The 16,628-nt window shown below is 44.0% G+C and overlaps 1 protein-coding gene across 3 annotated transcripts in view; it reads right to left on the bottom strand.

Annotated features, from left to right (window-relative positions):
* The window catches only part of REV1 (REV1 DNA directed polymerase), a 120,433-nt gene that overhangs the window by 86,918 nt on the left and 16,887 nt on the right, over window positions 1–16,628 (bottom strand). For all 3 annotated transcript variants that reach the window (XM_073590528.1, XM_073590527.1, XM_073590526.1), the window contains exons 2-5: window positions 14,632–14,698; window positions 14,377–14,506; window positions 2,460–2,628; window positions 812–946 (exon numbers count right to left, since the gene is read on the bottom strand). In XM_073590528.1, the coding sequence (XP_073446629.1) occupies window positions 812–946; window positions 2,460–2,628; window positions 14,377–14,506; window positions 14,632–14,688 (491 nt within the window). In that variant the 5' untranslated portion in view covers window positions 14,689–14,698. The remainder of the gene's footprint in view (window positions 1–811; window positions 947–2,459; window positions 2,629–14,376; window positions 14,507–14,631; window positions 14,699–16,628) is intronic.

Raw genomic sequence — 16,628 nt, 5'->3', positions numbered from 1 at the left:
TGGGGTATTTTCTGTCATATAGATCCCTCAAAATCACTTCAAATGTGAGGTAGTCCTTAAGAAAAATGGTTTAGTAAATTTGGTTGTAAAAATGAGAAATCACTGGTTAACTTTTAACCCTTATAACTTCCTAACAAAAAAAATAGTGCTGATGTAAAGTAGACATGTGGGAAATGTTATTTATTAACTATTTTGTATGACATCTCTCTCTGATTTAAGGGCCTAAAAATTAAAAGTTTGAAAATTGTGAAATTTTAAACGTTTTCACCATATTTCCATTTTTTTTCAGAAATAAACGCATGCCATATTGAATAAATTTTATCACTAACAAAGTACAATATGTCACGAGAAAACAAATCTTTGAATCAGCGGGATCCGTTAAAGCGTTTTAGAGTTACAACCTCATAAATTGACAGTGGTCAGAATTTTAAAAATTGGCCTGGTCATTAAGCTGCAAATTGGCTCTGTCACTAAGGGGCTAAAATTGATAATTGTAAATTATGTAATAATACTCTGCTCATCTATTCCATCAAGTAGTCTTTGCTGGCATTGTGACATGCGGGGCCACAGCTGTGTAACGTTATGACAGCATTAATCAAGGCAGCAGCTTTTAGCAGCAATTATCTGGCATTTTATAAAAAGTGGGGCGTAAAGAGTGCTGGCAACAAAGCTTCACAAGTGATGTGACACTGGCAACCCAATCTGTGACGAAGGAAAGTGTAGGACAGGTTGCCTTTATGTGAAAAAAGTACATTACCACAGCTCCTTTTACTACGTACAATCTTCATTACTAATTGCTAGCATTACTTACAACTTCTGGTTGCTGTTTTTGGGGAATGGGTCTTCTGGCTTGCATTTGGAAGTGAAGTTCAAGCTCTTCTGAACACTGGACTGCTTTGTATAAAGCTGGTAGGGTACGTAAGAAAGAAGATGTCCAGCTTTGACGCTGTTTAAAAAAAAAAAAAAAAAAGTAAATTGCTTGTAACTATACCATGAATGTCTAGTGGTTGCTTCATATTGAAACAGCGTCAATAACAACGGACACCATCAACCATTAGGCTGTGTGCACACGCTGCGAATTTAGGTGCGGATTCATCAGCGCAGATTTTGCAAAATCCGCAGGTGAAACCGCAGGTCAAAAGACCTGCGGTTTTACCTGCGGATTGCTCTGCGGTTTTTCATCTCCTCAATGGAAGAGATGGCAAACCGCAGCAGAATCCGCAGAAAGAATTGACATGTTAATACTTTCTGCAGATTGAAAACCGCAGATAATCCGCGCGGAAAATTCCGCACCGTCTGCATTGCGGTTTTTGATTCCCATAGGGAATCATGGTACTGTACACCGCAGCAAAAACAACGGCCAAAACCGCTGCGGAACCGCAGCAAAATCCGCAGCGTGTGCACACAGCCTTATGTAGTTTTCATCATATGATCGATATTTTGATTCCCGAATAATTACAGATATTTTGAAGCAGTATGAGCCAAATACAGTGCAGACAAATCAAGACACGCTTTGAGTACATTGGGAGAAAAGTGGATGTATAGACAAGCTAAGCTAACCCCACGGTCAAGACATGGTATGCTGAGCCATTTATGTTATAGCCACAGGATGTGTCTAAAGGCCCCTTTACATTTAGGGATGCACCAGCGATCCGACCACGATATGACCCTAAATGGTCGCTAGCGAGCTGCCAAACAGGCAGATCTCACTAGCGATGCAGCAGCAGTCGTTACTTACCTTTCACACGCAGCGATGCTGACGTCCTCCCGCCTGCGTCCACACGTCGCTCGTCGGCGCCAGCAGGAAGCGCCCGCCGAGAAATGGACCCGGCCGATCTCGCGCGATCAGCGACAGACAGCGGGGGAGGCGGTCGGAGGCAAATATCACACATAGCGATATCGCTAGCAATATCGCTGCTGCGTCAAAAAAATCGGTGACGCTTATAGCGATATCGCTGGCAATATCGCTAGTGTAAAACCCCCTTAAGTGTATGATAGATGTAGGAAGCATCTGTGAGACCTGCTCTGACCTCCAGAATAGGGATCCCAATCATCTCTTGTCCCAAATCACTGCCAGATAGTATCTTCAGTTGAAGAATGAATGAAGGGGTGGGCATGCATTTGTGTAGGTCTCTCCATTCACTCTCATCACAGCTTTGCTGATTCTTTTGACTTCCACTTGTGTTCCAACCCTTATTAGTTTTCAACCTGGATATGGCAGCCAGCAGTCTCCTCAACAGATGGGACAAGAGGGGAGACCCACATCTCTCCAGACATTTACAGACTATGCTGTGCATATGCTATAAAATATCTAAGGTTGGAATACCATTTTGAGACCCTTTTTTAACGTTAAAATGCAAATCAAGATGCTACCTCTTGTACAGATACCACTCAATACTTGGCTGTGTTTTTACTAGCTTTCCAGATTGGTGCATACAAGGGAAATAAAGTTACCTTACCTATCTGTTATCCACTCAGGACGGACCACTTTCTCATCTTTCAGCTCTTTGATTTTGCTATTTGGGAGATTAGTTGCAATAATGTGGGTTGTTTTAGAACGTGAATAGTAAACATGAAATTGGCCTCCATGAAGCATCATTAGATGTCTTAGTTGGTCTGCTGTTGGATCTGTAACAACACATAAATTACATCTTTTAACGTGTATATTAATGTTAGGTGTGTAACATTTGGTCTTGGGAAGAAAACAAAAAGAACAACTCCAGAAAACATAAAAGCTCAACTGGGATCCTGGATCCTTACATGCATGAGCAGCAAGTATCCAACACTTTCATATTAAGGAAAAAAACACCTGTGTGGAACGTGATGGGATCCACTAGGCCGCCACTGGGGTCCGCTATTTGATGGTACCAGCACTGCAATGTGGTTTTTAATGTTATAGGAGGTGAAGATAAAAGAGGTAGTCATTCAATCAATGGTCCAACCCTTACTGTATGTTTTATGTGCATCCACTTCTGGCACCAAAAATACCCCCATCTGAATTAATAAAATTCTGAAAATTAGCATCAGCGACAAACCCAAAAGAACGAAACATGCATCTGATTCTATACAGATTATTGCAATGCAGAAAATGTGTGGATATGGTTAAACATTTCCCCACACTTAAAGAAGCACTCCCAACAAAGATTTTATCTAAATATATTGCAGTCATCATATTATAAAGCACTGTGTACTTATGTGAAGAATATTGGAGATATTTCATGTCAGTTATTTGTATCCTATTTGGCCTGGGATTATAAAACCCCTTTCCTTTGTGCAGCAGGGACAGGAAACCTGGCTCAGTAGGTCATCAAGCATTCTAAAAGCCTCAAGGAGAAAGCTGGCACCTAGCTCGGCAGGTGGTCAAGCCTCAAAAGGCTGAGTGTCTCAAAGGCTTGCTTGAACTACAGAGTCATGCTGAATTCAAGCTGTCAAAGAAACCTTGTAGAACATTCTAGAAACAAAATTCCACAGGGAAGTATGGACATACTATATGTCCCAGCTGTACATCGTGTATATTTCCAAGATCTCCAGAACATGGTGAACTCCTTTCAGGTTCTCAATCTGTTCTAGCACCCCAGGGTGGAGCGATACGTAGAATGGCTAGTAGGAGGCTGGTAGTGAAGCCAAGTTTGGTCTCCACACGTAGCAAAGACCCGGCTGGATGGCACCAAACCATCCATTTTAGGTTTTGAAGTTTTTAGCTGCTACAAGTGCCTTGCAAAAGTATTCTGCTCCCTGGAACTTTTCAACCTTTTCCCACAAACAAAGATACCAAACGTAAATTTTTGGTGAAGAAACAACAATAAGTGGGACACAATTGTGAAGTTGAACGAAACTTATTGGTTATTTTAAATTTTTGTGGAAATACAAAAACTGAAAAGTGGGGTGTGCAATATTATTCGGCCCCTTTACTTTCAGTGCAGCAAACTCACTCCAGAAGTTCATTGTGGATCTCTGAATGATCTAATGTTGTCCTAAATGACTAATGATGATAAATATAATCCACCTGTGTGTAATCAAGTCTCTGTATAAAGGCACCTGCTCTGTGATAGTCTCAGGGTTCTGTTTGAAGCACAGAGAGCATCATGAAGACCAAGGAACACAACAGGCAAGTACGTGATACCGTTATGGAGAAGTCTAGAGCCGGATTTGGATACAAAATGATTTCTAAAACTTTAAACATCGGGGGCGTGGCTATGCCGTGAGAGGGAGAGGACGCTGGTGAGGAGAGCTCCGCATAATCCTGCCATATCCTGGTCCCTAGACCTTTTTCTGGCGGCTCACCTGCTGCTGGCTGGACCTCCCTCGGACGCTGGGACCCCTTGGGCGCTTTGTGGCAGGTTGGGAGACGGATCCTGAGAGCGGGCGACGGGGGAGATAAGAGCGGGCGGCTGGCTCTCCCACGAGGCGGCGGCCATCTTGGGCGCGCAGCTCAACTGCTGAGAGCTGCAGCACCGGCTTCCTACTGCTGCACCGCCGCCGGGGAGAGAGGAGATTTGATTGACAATCCGGGGGATCGTGAAGTGAGTGCCCTGGGAAACGGGCCCCTGCTCGGTATCCCTCTCTGCCCATCCACTCACTGCCGGCTGGCGCCATTATTAAGGGAGGCTTTGTGCACCCTCCCCCACTGCAGCTGCCTCCATGGGACCCCCTCCCTCCCCGGGCCATAAAGATCATCTGGACTGTACCTAGCTGCTGCCCTGGTAATCCCTCAAACGTCCCTCTGTAGCTTGATTCACAATTAACTGTTACCAGCCCGCTGTGATACCCATCTGTAGTGGGCAATACCTGGATTGCACACCTTAATTTGTTTTATCAGCCACACTGCAGACAATCATGAGCAGACTTAAGGGGCCGGGAGCGGCGGAAAAATTAAAGGAGTTTGCTAGACCTGACCACACTGAAAGTGCACGGCACAGTAGGAGCACATCCTCTCAAGTTCAGTGCAAAAATCGCCCTTCTGGGGGAGAGGAGGAGACGGATCAGGAAGAATTGACCCTTAAACAAGCGTCTGCGCAGTTGATGCAGGCTCTCTCATTGACCAGGACGTCCCTGACAGAGAAAATTGAGGATGTTTATACGGAGGTGGGGAGACTCCGTCAGGATATGCAGGCCATAAAGGGACGCATTACGGAGGTGGAAACGAAGGTGTCCAGGGTGGAAGATACCATTACACCTATGGAGGCTAAATTAACGAAGGTGGCGGGCTCCATGAATGCCTGGAAGCAAAAGGCGGATGATTTAGAAAACAGAATGCGCAGGAATAATATACGTATTGTTGGGCTGCCTGACCGCTCGGAGGGTCAGCATCCTGAGCAGTTTCTAGAGGATTGGCTTAAGACCTCCTTAGGGGACGAATTCTCCTCATTATTCGCCGTTAAAAGAGCTCACAGGGTCCCTACCAGACCCCTGCCTCCGGGGGCCCCACCTCGACCATTCCTGGCACGCCTGCTCAACTGCAAGGACAGGGACACCATCTTACGCCTGGCACGCCTGAAAAGTCCTATTAAATTCAATAATGTTGTCATTTCCATCTTTCCAGACTTCTCCGTGGAGCTGCAGAAACAGCGGGCGCAGTTCTTCGAGGTGAAGAAGCGGCTCAGAGACAGGAACATTGTATATTCTATGATATATCCAGCCCGGCTCCGAGTTGTCCATGAGGGTTCTTCTGTATTTTTTACGGATCCGGCGGAGGCGACTGAATGGCTGCGGTGACTTATTTCGGATCCTTTACGGATCCGGCGGAGGCGACTGAATGGCTGCGGCGACTTATTTCGGATCCTTTCAACCAAAGGTCTAATTGGAGCTCTCCCGGCGAGTTCCCAGATACCAGCTATACCGGACACTGTGCTCAGTGATGGTATCCCCTTATTCATTTTCTGTTGGGGGCGTAAGACTGTACGCCTATGTTACTAGGTTCCTGCATTGCTTTTTCTTTTTTTAAAGTTTTTTTTATGTTTGTTGTTGTTTAGATAGAGGCTGCAGCCTACGTCAAATTCTGCTATCTGTGTGGACTCTCTGCACCTGGCTCGGGCGCCATTATACACCATATTTGAATGGATGGTAATGGGTTCTGAGCTGATTTGTATGACCTGGAATGTGAGGGGCATAAAAACCGCTCGCAAGAAAATTAAGGTTTTCTCACAGGTCAGACATTGCCGTCCTCACATATTGGCCCTAGTGGAGACGCACTTGACCAGGGATACAGTTCGGTGGGTGCAGAAGCCGTGGGTGCAATGGTTTATGCATTCTTTTCACACCAGCTACTCAAGGGGAGTTTCTCTGTTAATTCATAAGGATGTTCGGTGGGAGGTCAGGGAAGCTTTGTGTTTGTCCATGCGCTGATTGACTCTCGGAAATATGTCATCCTTTGTATTTACAATCCCCCTCCGGCTAATATATCAATTCTCCAGAGGGCATTGAGCTTCGCTTTAAGTTACCCAGACGCACATGTCATCTGTATGGGAGATTTTAACCTGGTCATGCATAGCCATCTTGATAAATTGAGACTGGGCGATGGAATACAGGGTGGGGTCCCCCCCCCGGGCTCATCCCAACTGTCACAATTCATGGCGGGTAGTGGGTGGCTAGATCTATGGAGAGTGCACCATCCAGAGACGAGGGAATACATTTGCCATTCCTCCACTAAACGCTCTCTGTCTCGCATAGACTACATTTTTGGATCCAGCGGTTTGGCGGGGTGGGTGGAGGACATTAAACACGGGAGCAGGGGAGTTTCGGATCATAGTCCAGTCATTCTCAAACTTAAATATGGGCCATTGACTAACAGAATAGCATGGAAGATGAACCCTTTTTGGCTGAAGTTGATAACACCCCCTGATAGAACGATAGATCAGCTACGTTGCTTCGTCTCGTCCCACCCCGAACCCCGAAATATCAATGTATTTTGGGATGCTCTTAAAGCCTATTTACGGGGTTGTTTATCCTCTACAATTTCTCACATTAAGCGAGTGACATTGGAGGAGGATGGCGAGATGGAGCGACGTCTGAAAGACTCGGAGGCAGCCTATATATTGGATCAATCTAACAGTAATAGGATAGAATGGCTGACCGCTCAAAGGTTATATGCTCAATACACGGACACTAAGATAAAACGTAAATTATTTTTTGCCCGGCAGTCTTATTTTGAGATGGGGAAACAGGCGAGTAAGTTTCTGGCCTACTTAGTACGACAGCACAATGCAATCAACACAATTCTACAGATCCGTGATTCAGATGGTACGTTGGTCTCCTCAACTGAGGAGATACTAAAGTGCTTTTCTGACTATTATGGCTCATTGTACAATTCTAAGACAGATGTGGATGGCCCAGAGTGTTTGGACTATTTGTTAGATATAGTTTCCCACGCCAAGTCCTTCCCAACAGGCCTATATGAATGCTGAGTTTACTCTGGAGGAGGTAGAGGATGCCATACAAGGCATGGCCTCCGGGAAGGCCCCTGGGCCGGATGGATTCCCTGTGGAGTTATATAGAAAATATCAAGATATACTGGCGCCTCTTTTGTTGACAGTGTTTCGTGGGATTTGGGAGGGGGGATGCATGCCGGAGTCTTTTTATGAGGCCAATATAATAGTTCTAAAAAAGGAGGGTAAGGACCCTTTGGATTGTGGATCGTATAGGCCTATATCACTTGTAAATGTGGATTATAAAATTTTTACAAAAATTTTAGCCAAAAGAGTAAATACCGTTATATTGGATCTTGTACACCCTGATCAGACGGGTTTTATGCCGGGTAAGAGCACTTCCACAAATATCAGACGTGTCCAGTCAGTGGCCCAATATAGTTCTCTGGTACCGGATAATGAATGGGCATTGGCATCACTAGATGCGGCCAAGGCCTTTGACTCACTTGAATGGCCTTTTCTCCGTGCATGTTTGCAGAGATATGGATTTGGCGAAAGATTCCAAAACTGGGTCAATGTCTTATACATGAAGCCCAAGGCCCGTGTCATCGTAAATAGCTCCATATCTGAATCATTTTCATTGCATAGGGGAACCCGTCAGGGGTGTCCTCTTTCCCCGGCCCTCTTTGCTCTCGCTATTGAGGCGCTGGCAATTCGTATAAGACTATCCCCTGATATCGCTGGTATAGAGATAGCGGGTCGGACTGATACCATAGGCTTATACGCTGATGATATGGTGATATTTATGGACAAAGCAGAGGAAACCCTGACAAGAGTGATTACTACAATAAATAAATTTAGTAAATATTCTGGCCTTTACATAAATTGGGATAAATCTGCTTTGATGCCTCTTTCCCATGCTCCAATGCCACGACTTGAGACTCTCTCCCTGATGCCCATCGTGACTAGTTTCAAATATTTGGGGGTTCATATCTCTAAGGGCAGTAAATTTGATCTACAACTCAATATACAACCACTGCTGGAGACGGTCAGGGGTAAATTTGCGATCTGGGGTAAGCTTCCATTGTCTGTAGCCAGACGTATTAATTTAATTAAAATGATATTACTCCCCAAGCTTAACTACTTTCTTCAACATAGTGCGGTGGTGGTGCCCAAATCCTTTTTTGCTCATTTAAATTCCCAAATCACATCCTTTATTTGGGGGAAAGCCAGGCCTAAACTAAAGTTGACCACTCTACAGAGACCCAAGAGGGGAAGGGGGGCAGCATTACCCAATTTCTTTTTATATTATCTAGCTGGACAGGCCAAGGCCTTAAGTACATGGATGCCTGGAGGCCACCTCCCGAATTCTGAGAGTCATCTTCTTCATGCTGCAGGGACTAGTTGCCCACTAGGTATTTTAGAAATGAGGAAAATAAATGTCCCGAGACTGCTGCCTTTGCTCCGTCTGGCACGTTCAATATGGAGACAGATTAAGGGGGTGGTTGGATTTGGCGATGTTATAGCTGAAATGACCCTGTGGAATAATGACTACCCCCCGATGCTGCGTGAACATCCGTCTGCAGAGTTCTGGGTTCAATACAGTGTCTCTACGATGGGTGATCTATACGATCATGGTACTTTAATATCCTTTGAGCAATTACAAGTCAATCGCGGTGTCCCGAGATCCCAGTTTTTCCGTTATCTACAACTAAGGTCAGCTTTTCAATCGCATATGAGAAATTTAGATATGAGTGATACCATTTCGTCTCTGCCCTTGATAGGGATCCTCAAGTCACAGGGCCCTCAAGGTCTCATCTCCTCTCTATATACATATATGTTGTCAGTGGGGACAGAATGTGCCATAGACTCCGTTAAGAAGAAATGGGAGAGGCTCATTCCTGATACACGGGATGAGGAATGGGAAGAAATTCTGGAGTCACCAATCTGGGTGTCTCCGTCTGCCAACAACAGGATGATACAATTGCACATTCTTAATCAATCATATTTGACCCCAATTCGACTCTTTAAGATGGGCCGATATCCGTCATCGGAATGTTTGAGATGTCATTCAATGGATGCAGACTTTATTCATATGATCTGGTGCTGTCCTGTTGTTGTGCAATTCTGGAGGGGTGACGTCGTTATTAACATCCTTGCTACAAACGCCTGTTCCCCTCGAACCGCTGATATGTCTGTTTGGAGTGTGGGATGAGGAGACGTGGGGTCATTATGTTGGGATTTTTTTTACGGGAGACACTGTTCATGGCACGAAAGATACTGGCACTACGATGGATGGGGAATTCACCTCCTTCTCTTGGGTCCTGGATCACTCTCGTAAATTCGATTATCCCATATGAAAGGACACTATATCAGAATAGAGGGTGCCCAGGTAAATTTAAAAAGATTTGGGAGAGATGGAACTCCTCTCACTTTACCTTGCAGAGCGGAGATGTTGCACAATAAACTGCTTGCTATATAGAAGCAGGCTGCAGAATAGTTAATGTTTTAGTAGATGTCGGTAGAGTTTAGAAGCCAGGCAGGTTCTATTACTGGTACAACAACATAACACCATTGTGATTCAATTGATATTATGTCTGCTTTATTTACATACAGTCGATGCACATATTATGCCTCATGTCTTCATGCTAATTGTACATATCTATTTTGTACTAGGTTTAACATTTTGCACTGAATGTATGTATTGTAAAACTGCTTGTGGTTTAATAAACGAATTTAAAAAAAAGAAAAAACTTTAAACATCCCAAGGAGCACTGTGCAAGCGATAATATTGAAATGGAAGGAGTATCATACCACTGCAAATCTACCAAGCCGGGTCGTCCCTCTAAACTTTCATCTCAAACAAGGAGAAGACTGATAAGAGATGCAGCCAAGAGGTCCATGATCACTCTGGATGAACTGCAGAGACCTACAGCTGAGATGGGACAGTCTGTCCATAGGACAACAATCAGTCGTACACTGCACAAATCTGGCCTTTATGGAAGAGTGGCAAGTAGAAAGCCATTTCTCAAAGATATCCATAAAAAGTGTCGTTTACAGTTTGCAACAAGTCACCTGGGAGACACACCAAACATGTGGAAGAAGGTCCTCTGGTGAGGTGAAACCAAAATCGAACTTTTTGGCAACAATGCCAAACGATATGTTTGGTGTAAAGGCAACACAGCTCATCACCCTGAACACGCCATCCCCACTGTCAAACATGGTGGTGGCAGCATAATGGTTTTGGCCTGCTTTTCTTCAGCAGGGACAGGGAAGATGGTTAAAATTGATGGGAAGATGGATGAAGCCAAATATAGGACCATTCTTGAAGAAAACCTGTTGGAGTCAGCAAAAGACCTGAGACTGGGACGGAGATTTGTCTTCCAACAAGAAAACGATCACAAACAAAGCAAAATCTACAATCGAATGGCTCACAAATAAATGTATCCAGGTGTTAGAATGGCCAAGTCAAAGTCCAGACCAGAATCCAATCGAGAATCTGTGGAAAGAGCTGTTCACAAACGATCTCCATCAAACCTCATTGAGCTCGAGCTATTTGCCAAGGAGGAATGGGCAATAATTTCAGTCTCTCGATGTACAAAACTGATAGAGACATACCCCAAGTGACTTGCAGCTGTAATCGCAGCAAAAAGTGTTGCAACAAAGTATTAAGTTACAGGGGCCGAATAATATTGCACTCCCCACTTTTCAGTTTTTGTATTTCCACAAAAATTTAAAATAACCAATAAATTTCGTTCAACTTCACAATTGTGTCCCACTTGTTGTTGATTCTTCACCAAAAATTTACATTTGGTATCTTTATGTTTGAAGCATGATATGTGGGAAAGGGTTGAAAAGTTCCAGGGAGCCGAATACTTTCGCAAGGCACTATAGATGCAAGGGGAGGAGATTTAGGTCCAGCCCAGGTGGCAGGACGGGAGTTAGCATAAGGGGTTAAATGCTCGTGTAAAGCATGGCAAATTGCCTTTTTCCGGGGAGGTCACAATATTTTATGTGAGAAGAAATGAAGGAACAGAGGAGACCACCAGCCTCCAATGTGGCAGCCCCTTTCCCAGAAGCCAGGCCTTTCCTCTGACTGGTAACGGACTCATATTTTGTATACTATGCAATACCACTATTTGTATTTGCATATATGACCATTGTATATGTATAACCAATGTGAATATAGTGTTTTGTCTAGTGTGCCCTTAAGGCGATTAAATATATAATTTAACCTTGGGATGATCTTTTATCTCAATCTACACGTCCATGTTCTCGGTTTAACTTTCTATGACACTAGCGCTGGTTTCTGGCCCAATATAATCCCATTAACGGACCGGGCTTATACCTATCGAGGAACTGGTGGCAGTCCTACCAGGATGACCAGGCAATGTTTCACTTGTGGTAGTGAAAAGGGCCTCCCAGCTTGTCAGGGTCGTAAACAAGTTTGGTGCCACATCAGCGACTACGTGGGCCACATCCTCTTGCTCCCAGTGCCTCCATGGGTCCATGTGGACATGGGTTGTCTGTGTAAAACTGTGCCAAGCTGACCTGGTGTGTCCCCAGGGGGTGCGGAATGTCATGTTGGTGCAAGTGAGGAGAGCGTACCATGTGACCCCTCGGACATAATAGTGAACTCAGGCGGGGTGCGGGTTCTTCATATGTGGTGGGATTCTGTGTAATCTCTCTGGTGCCATCCTTCACAACTTACAATTGCTCATTTTGCCTTTCTACCCAGTTAATTATTTTCTTTTCTCAGCTCTATGTAGAAGCAGGAAGTCTGTTTTCCCTGCAGTTATCATTCCCCTATTCAACTCCTGACTTTTGCAGTGACTTATGACTCATACAGGGAAAATTGACCTCCTGTTTCTACACATAGCTTAGAAGGATTCAGCTAGTCACTTTTTAATCATGTGATGTCATTCACCTAATGGAAAAGAGAAGAATTAGCTAAGTAGAACGGCAATATAAGCAATTGTGAGCACACAGTGCTATATAGTATGGTGATTGCAATGTATTAAGAGGATAAAAATTTTGATGGGAGGCTTTTTTTAAAGAGAGTCTGTCAGCACAGAAAGAGTTTTGAAACCAACTGCAAGCATTCAGTGCATCCTTGGGGTGGCCAAACATCTACGAGGACCTTCCCACCTGTTTTCCCTCCATCTACAACCTGTCTTCTTTGATTGACAGCTCTGGCTTTAGAGCCAGAGAATAGTGTAGATAGATCGAAAAAAAAGTAAGTAGGAAGGTGCACTAAGATGCTTGGCCACTCAAAGGGGCACCAAATGCAGACTCCCTTTAAACATTGGCCAGTTTCAAATAGACACATTTTAGCATGTGTTACTAAAAAACTTGTGGGCCACCTGCCGTTTTCCTGCTCTCAACTCGTATGGTCCCCATATTTGTTTGAAGACTACATCGATGTACCGTATATATACTGTTTTTATGCAGCAGTTAAACAATTATGTGGATGAATTGGAACCCATTATTAGGCTAAGGCCATACAACGCAATGGCATGTATCAGCTTCATAAATTGTTAAAGAAGTGCATGATTTTGCAGCACAGCCATTCATTAGCAAAAATAGTAATGACAGCACATTCAGATTAAGCTGTCCTCATCCAAAATCATGTGCCCTTTTAACTACCAATTTAAAAACAGAGTGGTGTCAGTGCTCCTCCATCTGGCCGTACCCCAAGTGGTATCCATATATACTATACCATGTTGTCTTCTACAAAACTACACAGTAAAAGTGGTTTACAACCCAACAGTTATGTTCAAGATATATATGAAACGAGCATTCCTATTTCTCACACAAATGTATATATGGACGTGCTACAGTAAACTATGATGTTGGCTTCCTTATTATGTCCTGATGTGATTTTCTTTGTTCTGTAATATTCCAGGCGCAGCACATAATACGAGGGTTGTATGAGCAGTCACACACAGGATGCGCCTTGTGAGTGTTGCTAGGCACCCGAGTGTTTGATGCATGCAGAACGTGTACTACAGAGACACGGAGTCTGCCCACTGCAAAATTGTGAATGAAGCCAAGCAGCAGCTTCTGCGCAGCCTAGTGACAAGGACTTGTATGCAATTCATAGTCTTCACTCACATCAGGAGAGAAATGGCAATGCTACAGGAAAACTGAACAAAGCCCAGTATTTACAACAAGGAAGCCTGCACAATGACAGCGCACAGAAAAAAGTGGGCAACCCTTACCCAGAGGGAAACAATCCGACCCCCCCCTACTTATACAAATTCTTATTTACCTTATCAATGAATACCAGAAGGGAATATGGACACAAAACACATTTTGTAAATGATCAATAATTAATACATTTTTTTTTCTTACATCCCTGCTGATTGCTAAGGATCACTAAGGATTTGCTAAAAATTGCCAAGATCAGTCTAAGTGATCCACCAGATCTCTTATGGACAGCAGAGAATCTTGTTTTGATGCATGTGGATTTACATCAATTCCCTTGTACATAGGCAATAATAATGCTGAAATAAATTTGGGAGTTTTAAAGAAACCCATATAGGGCAAGTAAGAGAGACATGGTGGCCAGTGATAATGTTTGCATGCTTGCTGTACATGTATTAATGCCTACGCATGCGACGTTCTTGCTTACAGCGTTTGTATCACATAAATTGGCCAACACTAGTACATGTGGACTCTGGCAGCGTGTTCATTTGCTTTGTTTTACTTTACTGCACTGATTTATCTAATTTATATCATACAGATCAGTATTTTCTCTGCACAACTGCATATACAGATAACCAATAAAGCCCATGAAATCACTGATCTGCATCTAGAAATATGCAGGAAAGACACAGACTTCAGTGTCTTCAGTGATTATCCTTCAACCTCGCCACCTGAGGATACCCTTCTGCGCCTCAACAGCATCCAGGTGGCGAGTTTACATAAAATGGCACAAAAAGGTCATTTGGTGGGAAATTGGCCTTGGCTTACATCTACAAAATATACCACAAGAGTACAAGTACCATACCTGTATAACCATTCACATAAATGGAAACTCCATTAAAGATGCTAGTGGCTGTTCCGTCCTTCTCTTGCTGCAGTGGGGCATCTATTCGAAACTGCTGATCTAATTTCAGGGCCTTAGCCGCAATGTATCCCTAGAATACAAGGGGAATGCAGATAAATTGGACCCATTTTGAATCATCAGTATTTGACCAATGGCTATAACCTAACGAGAGTCAAGGCTCCCAATATACAAGAAAAAATAATAAGTATGACATACGCAGGCACCCCAGCCATCATCGCTGCTGGCACGATTCCGCCACCCTCCTCGACGCATTGTGCAGGTCCTGTCAAATAAAGAGAAACTAAGAGTTCATAGCTATATCAATACTATGAGAAAAGTGCCAAAATTACTTTCCTGATAAATAACTATGATCTCTAGAAAATAAATCAGAAGACAAAATTATTAGCGTTTGCACTGTGATCATGTCATAGGAAAATGGAAAGGAAGATTTCACATTGTGTTTCAGCACACATCACCTAAATATTGAGTTCTCCTGTTGTAGACAATTTCTTTGTGCTAGGGCGCACCTAGATGGCCATATAAAACGGATGAAAATCACACCGCAATGGTTAAACTGGCTGCGGCTCTCCGGACCAGAATGTGACAGCTACGTAGACATATATGGTCAGGCTTGGGTCGGGAGAGCCGCCAGCCATTCCACGCATTGCGGTCCGATTTTCATGGCCAAGTAACTGCTCCTTTAGGAAGTCCTCTTACTGATTACAGGGTGTCTTGCTCCTGGGTACTCCCGCAATTGAAGGGAACAGTAGCAACGTTTTCAGTTCTCCAGCACTCCACAACAGGGGAATGCCATGCTGCCTAAAGAAATTAATCAGCTGTCGTGTTATAGATCTTTGTAGCATTTTTCACTCTGGCTAATTAGAGGGATTGTCAGGTAAAATAGAATTAGGCTTACCGGTAATTCGGTTTCTAGAAACCTTCCACGACAGCATAGGAGGAGGTCGTCTCCACGCCCTAATAGGGGACAGGAAGCACGAGAGGATAAAAGGTCCCTCCCTCCTCCCTCTCACCAGTGACTTACAACTGATTACCATAGCACCGGTTACCTTTAAGATTCTCAGAATTTGTCCAAGAATACAGGGAGGGAAATACTGGTGTCGTGGAAGGTTTCTAGAAACCGAATTACCGGTAAACCTAATTCTATTTTCTCTAGCAACATTCCACGACAGCATAGGAGGCATAACAACCTATACTGAACTAGGGAGGACAACGGCTTGAAGAAATTTTCGGCCAAAGACTAGATCCCTGTTGGATACAAGGTCTAATCTATAATGTCTAGTAAAGGTATGTAAGGAGGACTAAGTTGCTGCCCTACAAATCTGCTCTGAAGATGCGCCTGCCCTCTCAGCCCATGACGTAGAGGTAGATCGTGTTGAATGCGCCTTGATTTCAGCAGGGGGAGTGATGTTTTGCGTCAGGTAAGCTTCAGAGATAGCCCTTCTAATCCAATTGGCAATGGTGTTCTTCGCCACTTTCTTCCCTCTGTTTGGGCCAGAGGTATGGATAAATAGGTTGTGGTCGACTCTATAGGGTTTGGTACACTCCAGGTAGTGGAGAACTATACGTCTTACATCCAGCGTATGAAACACCTCCTCTTTGGGGTTTGCTGGGTTCTGACAAAATGACGGAAGGATTATATTCTGTTACCTATGGAAGTCGGACACTACCTTCGGCAGAAAAGATGGGTCAAGAGAGAGAACTATGGAATCATCTCTAACAGTTAGGTAGGGTTCCCTAACAGAGCGCCTGGAGCTCTCCTACTCGCCTTGCTGAAGTTATTGCTACAAGGAAGGCCACTTTACAGGTGAGGAGCTGAGACGTGCAGGATGACAAGGGCTCAAAGGGAGATTGAGTGAGTCCTGGAAGCACCACATTCAAGTCCCATGTTGGGACCGCTATTAGCTTCTTTGGATGAAGTCTAGTGGCCAATGTCATGAATCTTCTTATCCACCTGTGGTTGGTCAAGTCACAGTCGAACATAGAACTTAATGCTGACACTTGTACTTTCAATGTGGTAGGTTTTAGACCTAGTTCTAGCCCCCTCTCCAAGAAATCCAGGATACGAGAAATGTTAGGCTTCTCTGAGTCAGGCAAGTCTGGTAGACACCACGAAGAGAACCTCTTCCATATTTTATTATATATAGCGATAGTGACCAGTTTTCGGGATTTCTGGAGGGTCTTTATTACCGCCT

This window comes from Dendrobates tinctorius, unplaced genomic scaffold (genome assembly GCF_039654945.1).
Source record: "Dendrobates tinctorius isolate UK_male_01 unplaced genomic scaffold, ASM3965494v1 ptg000117l, whole genome shotgun sequence".
Taxonomy (NCBI): domain Eukaryota; kingdom Metazoa; phylum Chordata; class Amphibia; order Anura; family Dendrobatidae; genus Dendrobates; species Dendrobates tinctorius.
This window is presented reverse-complemented; position numbering and strand designations above follow the sequence as displayed.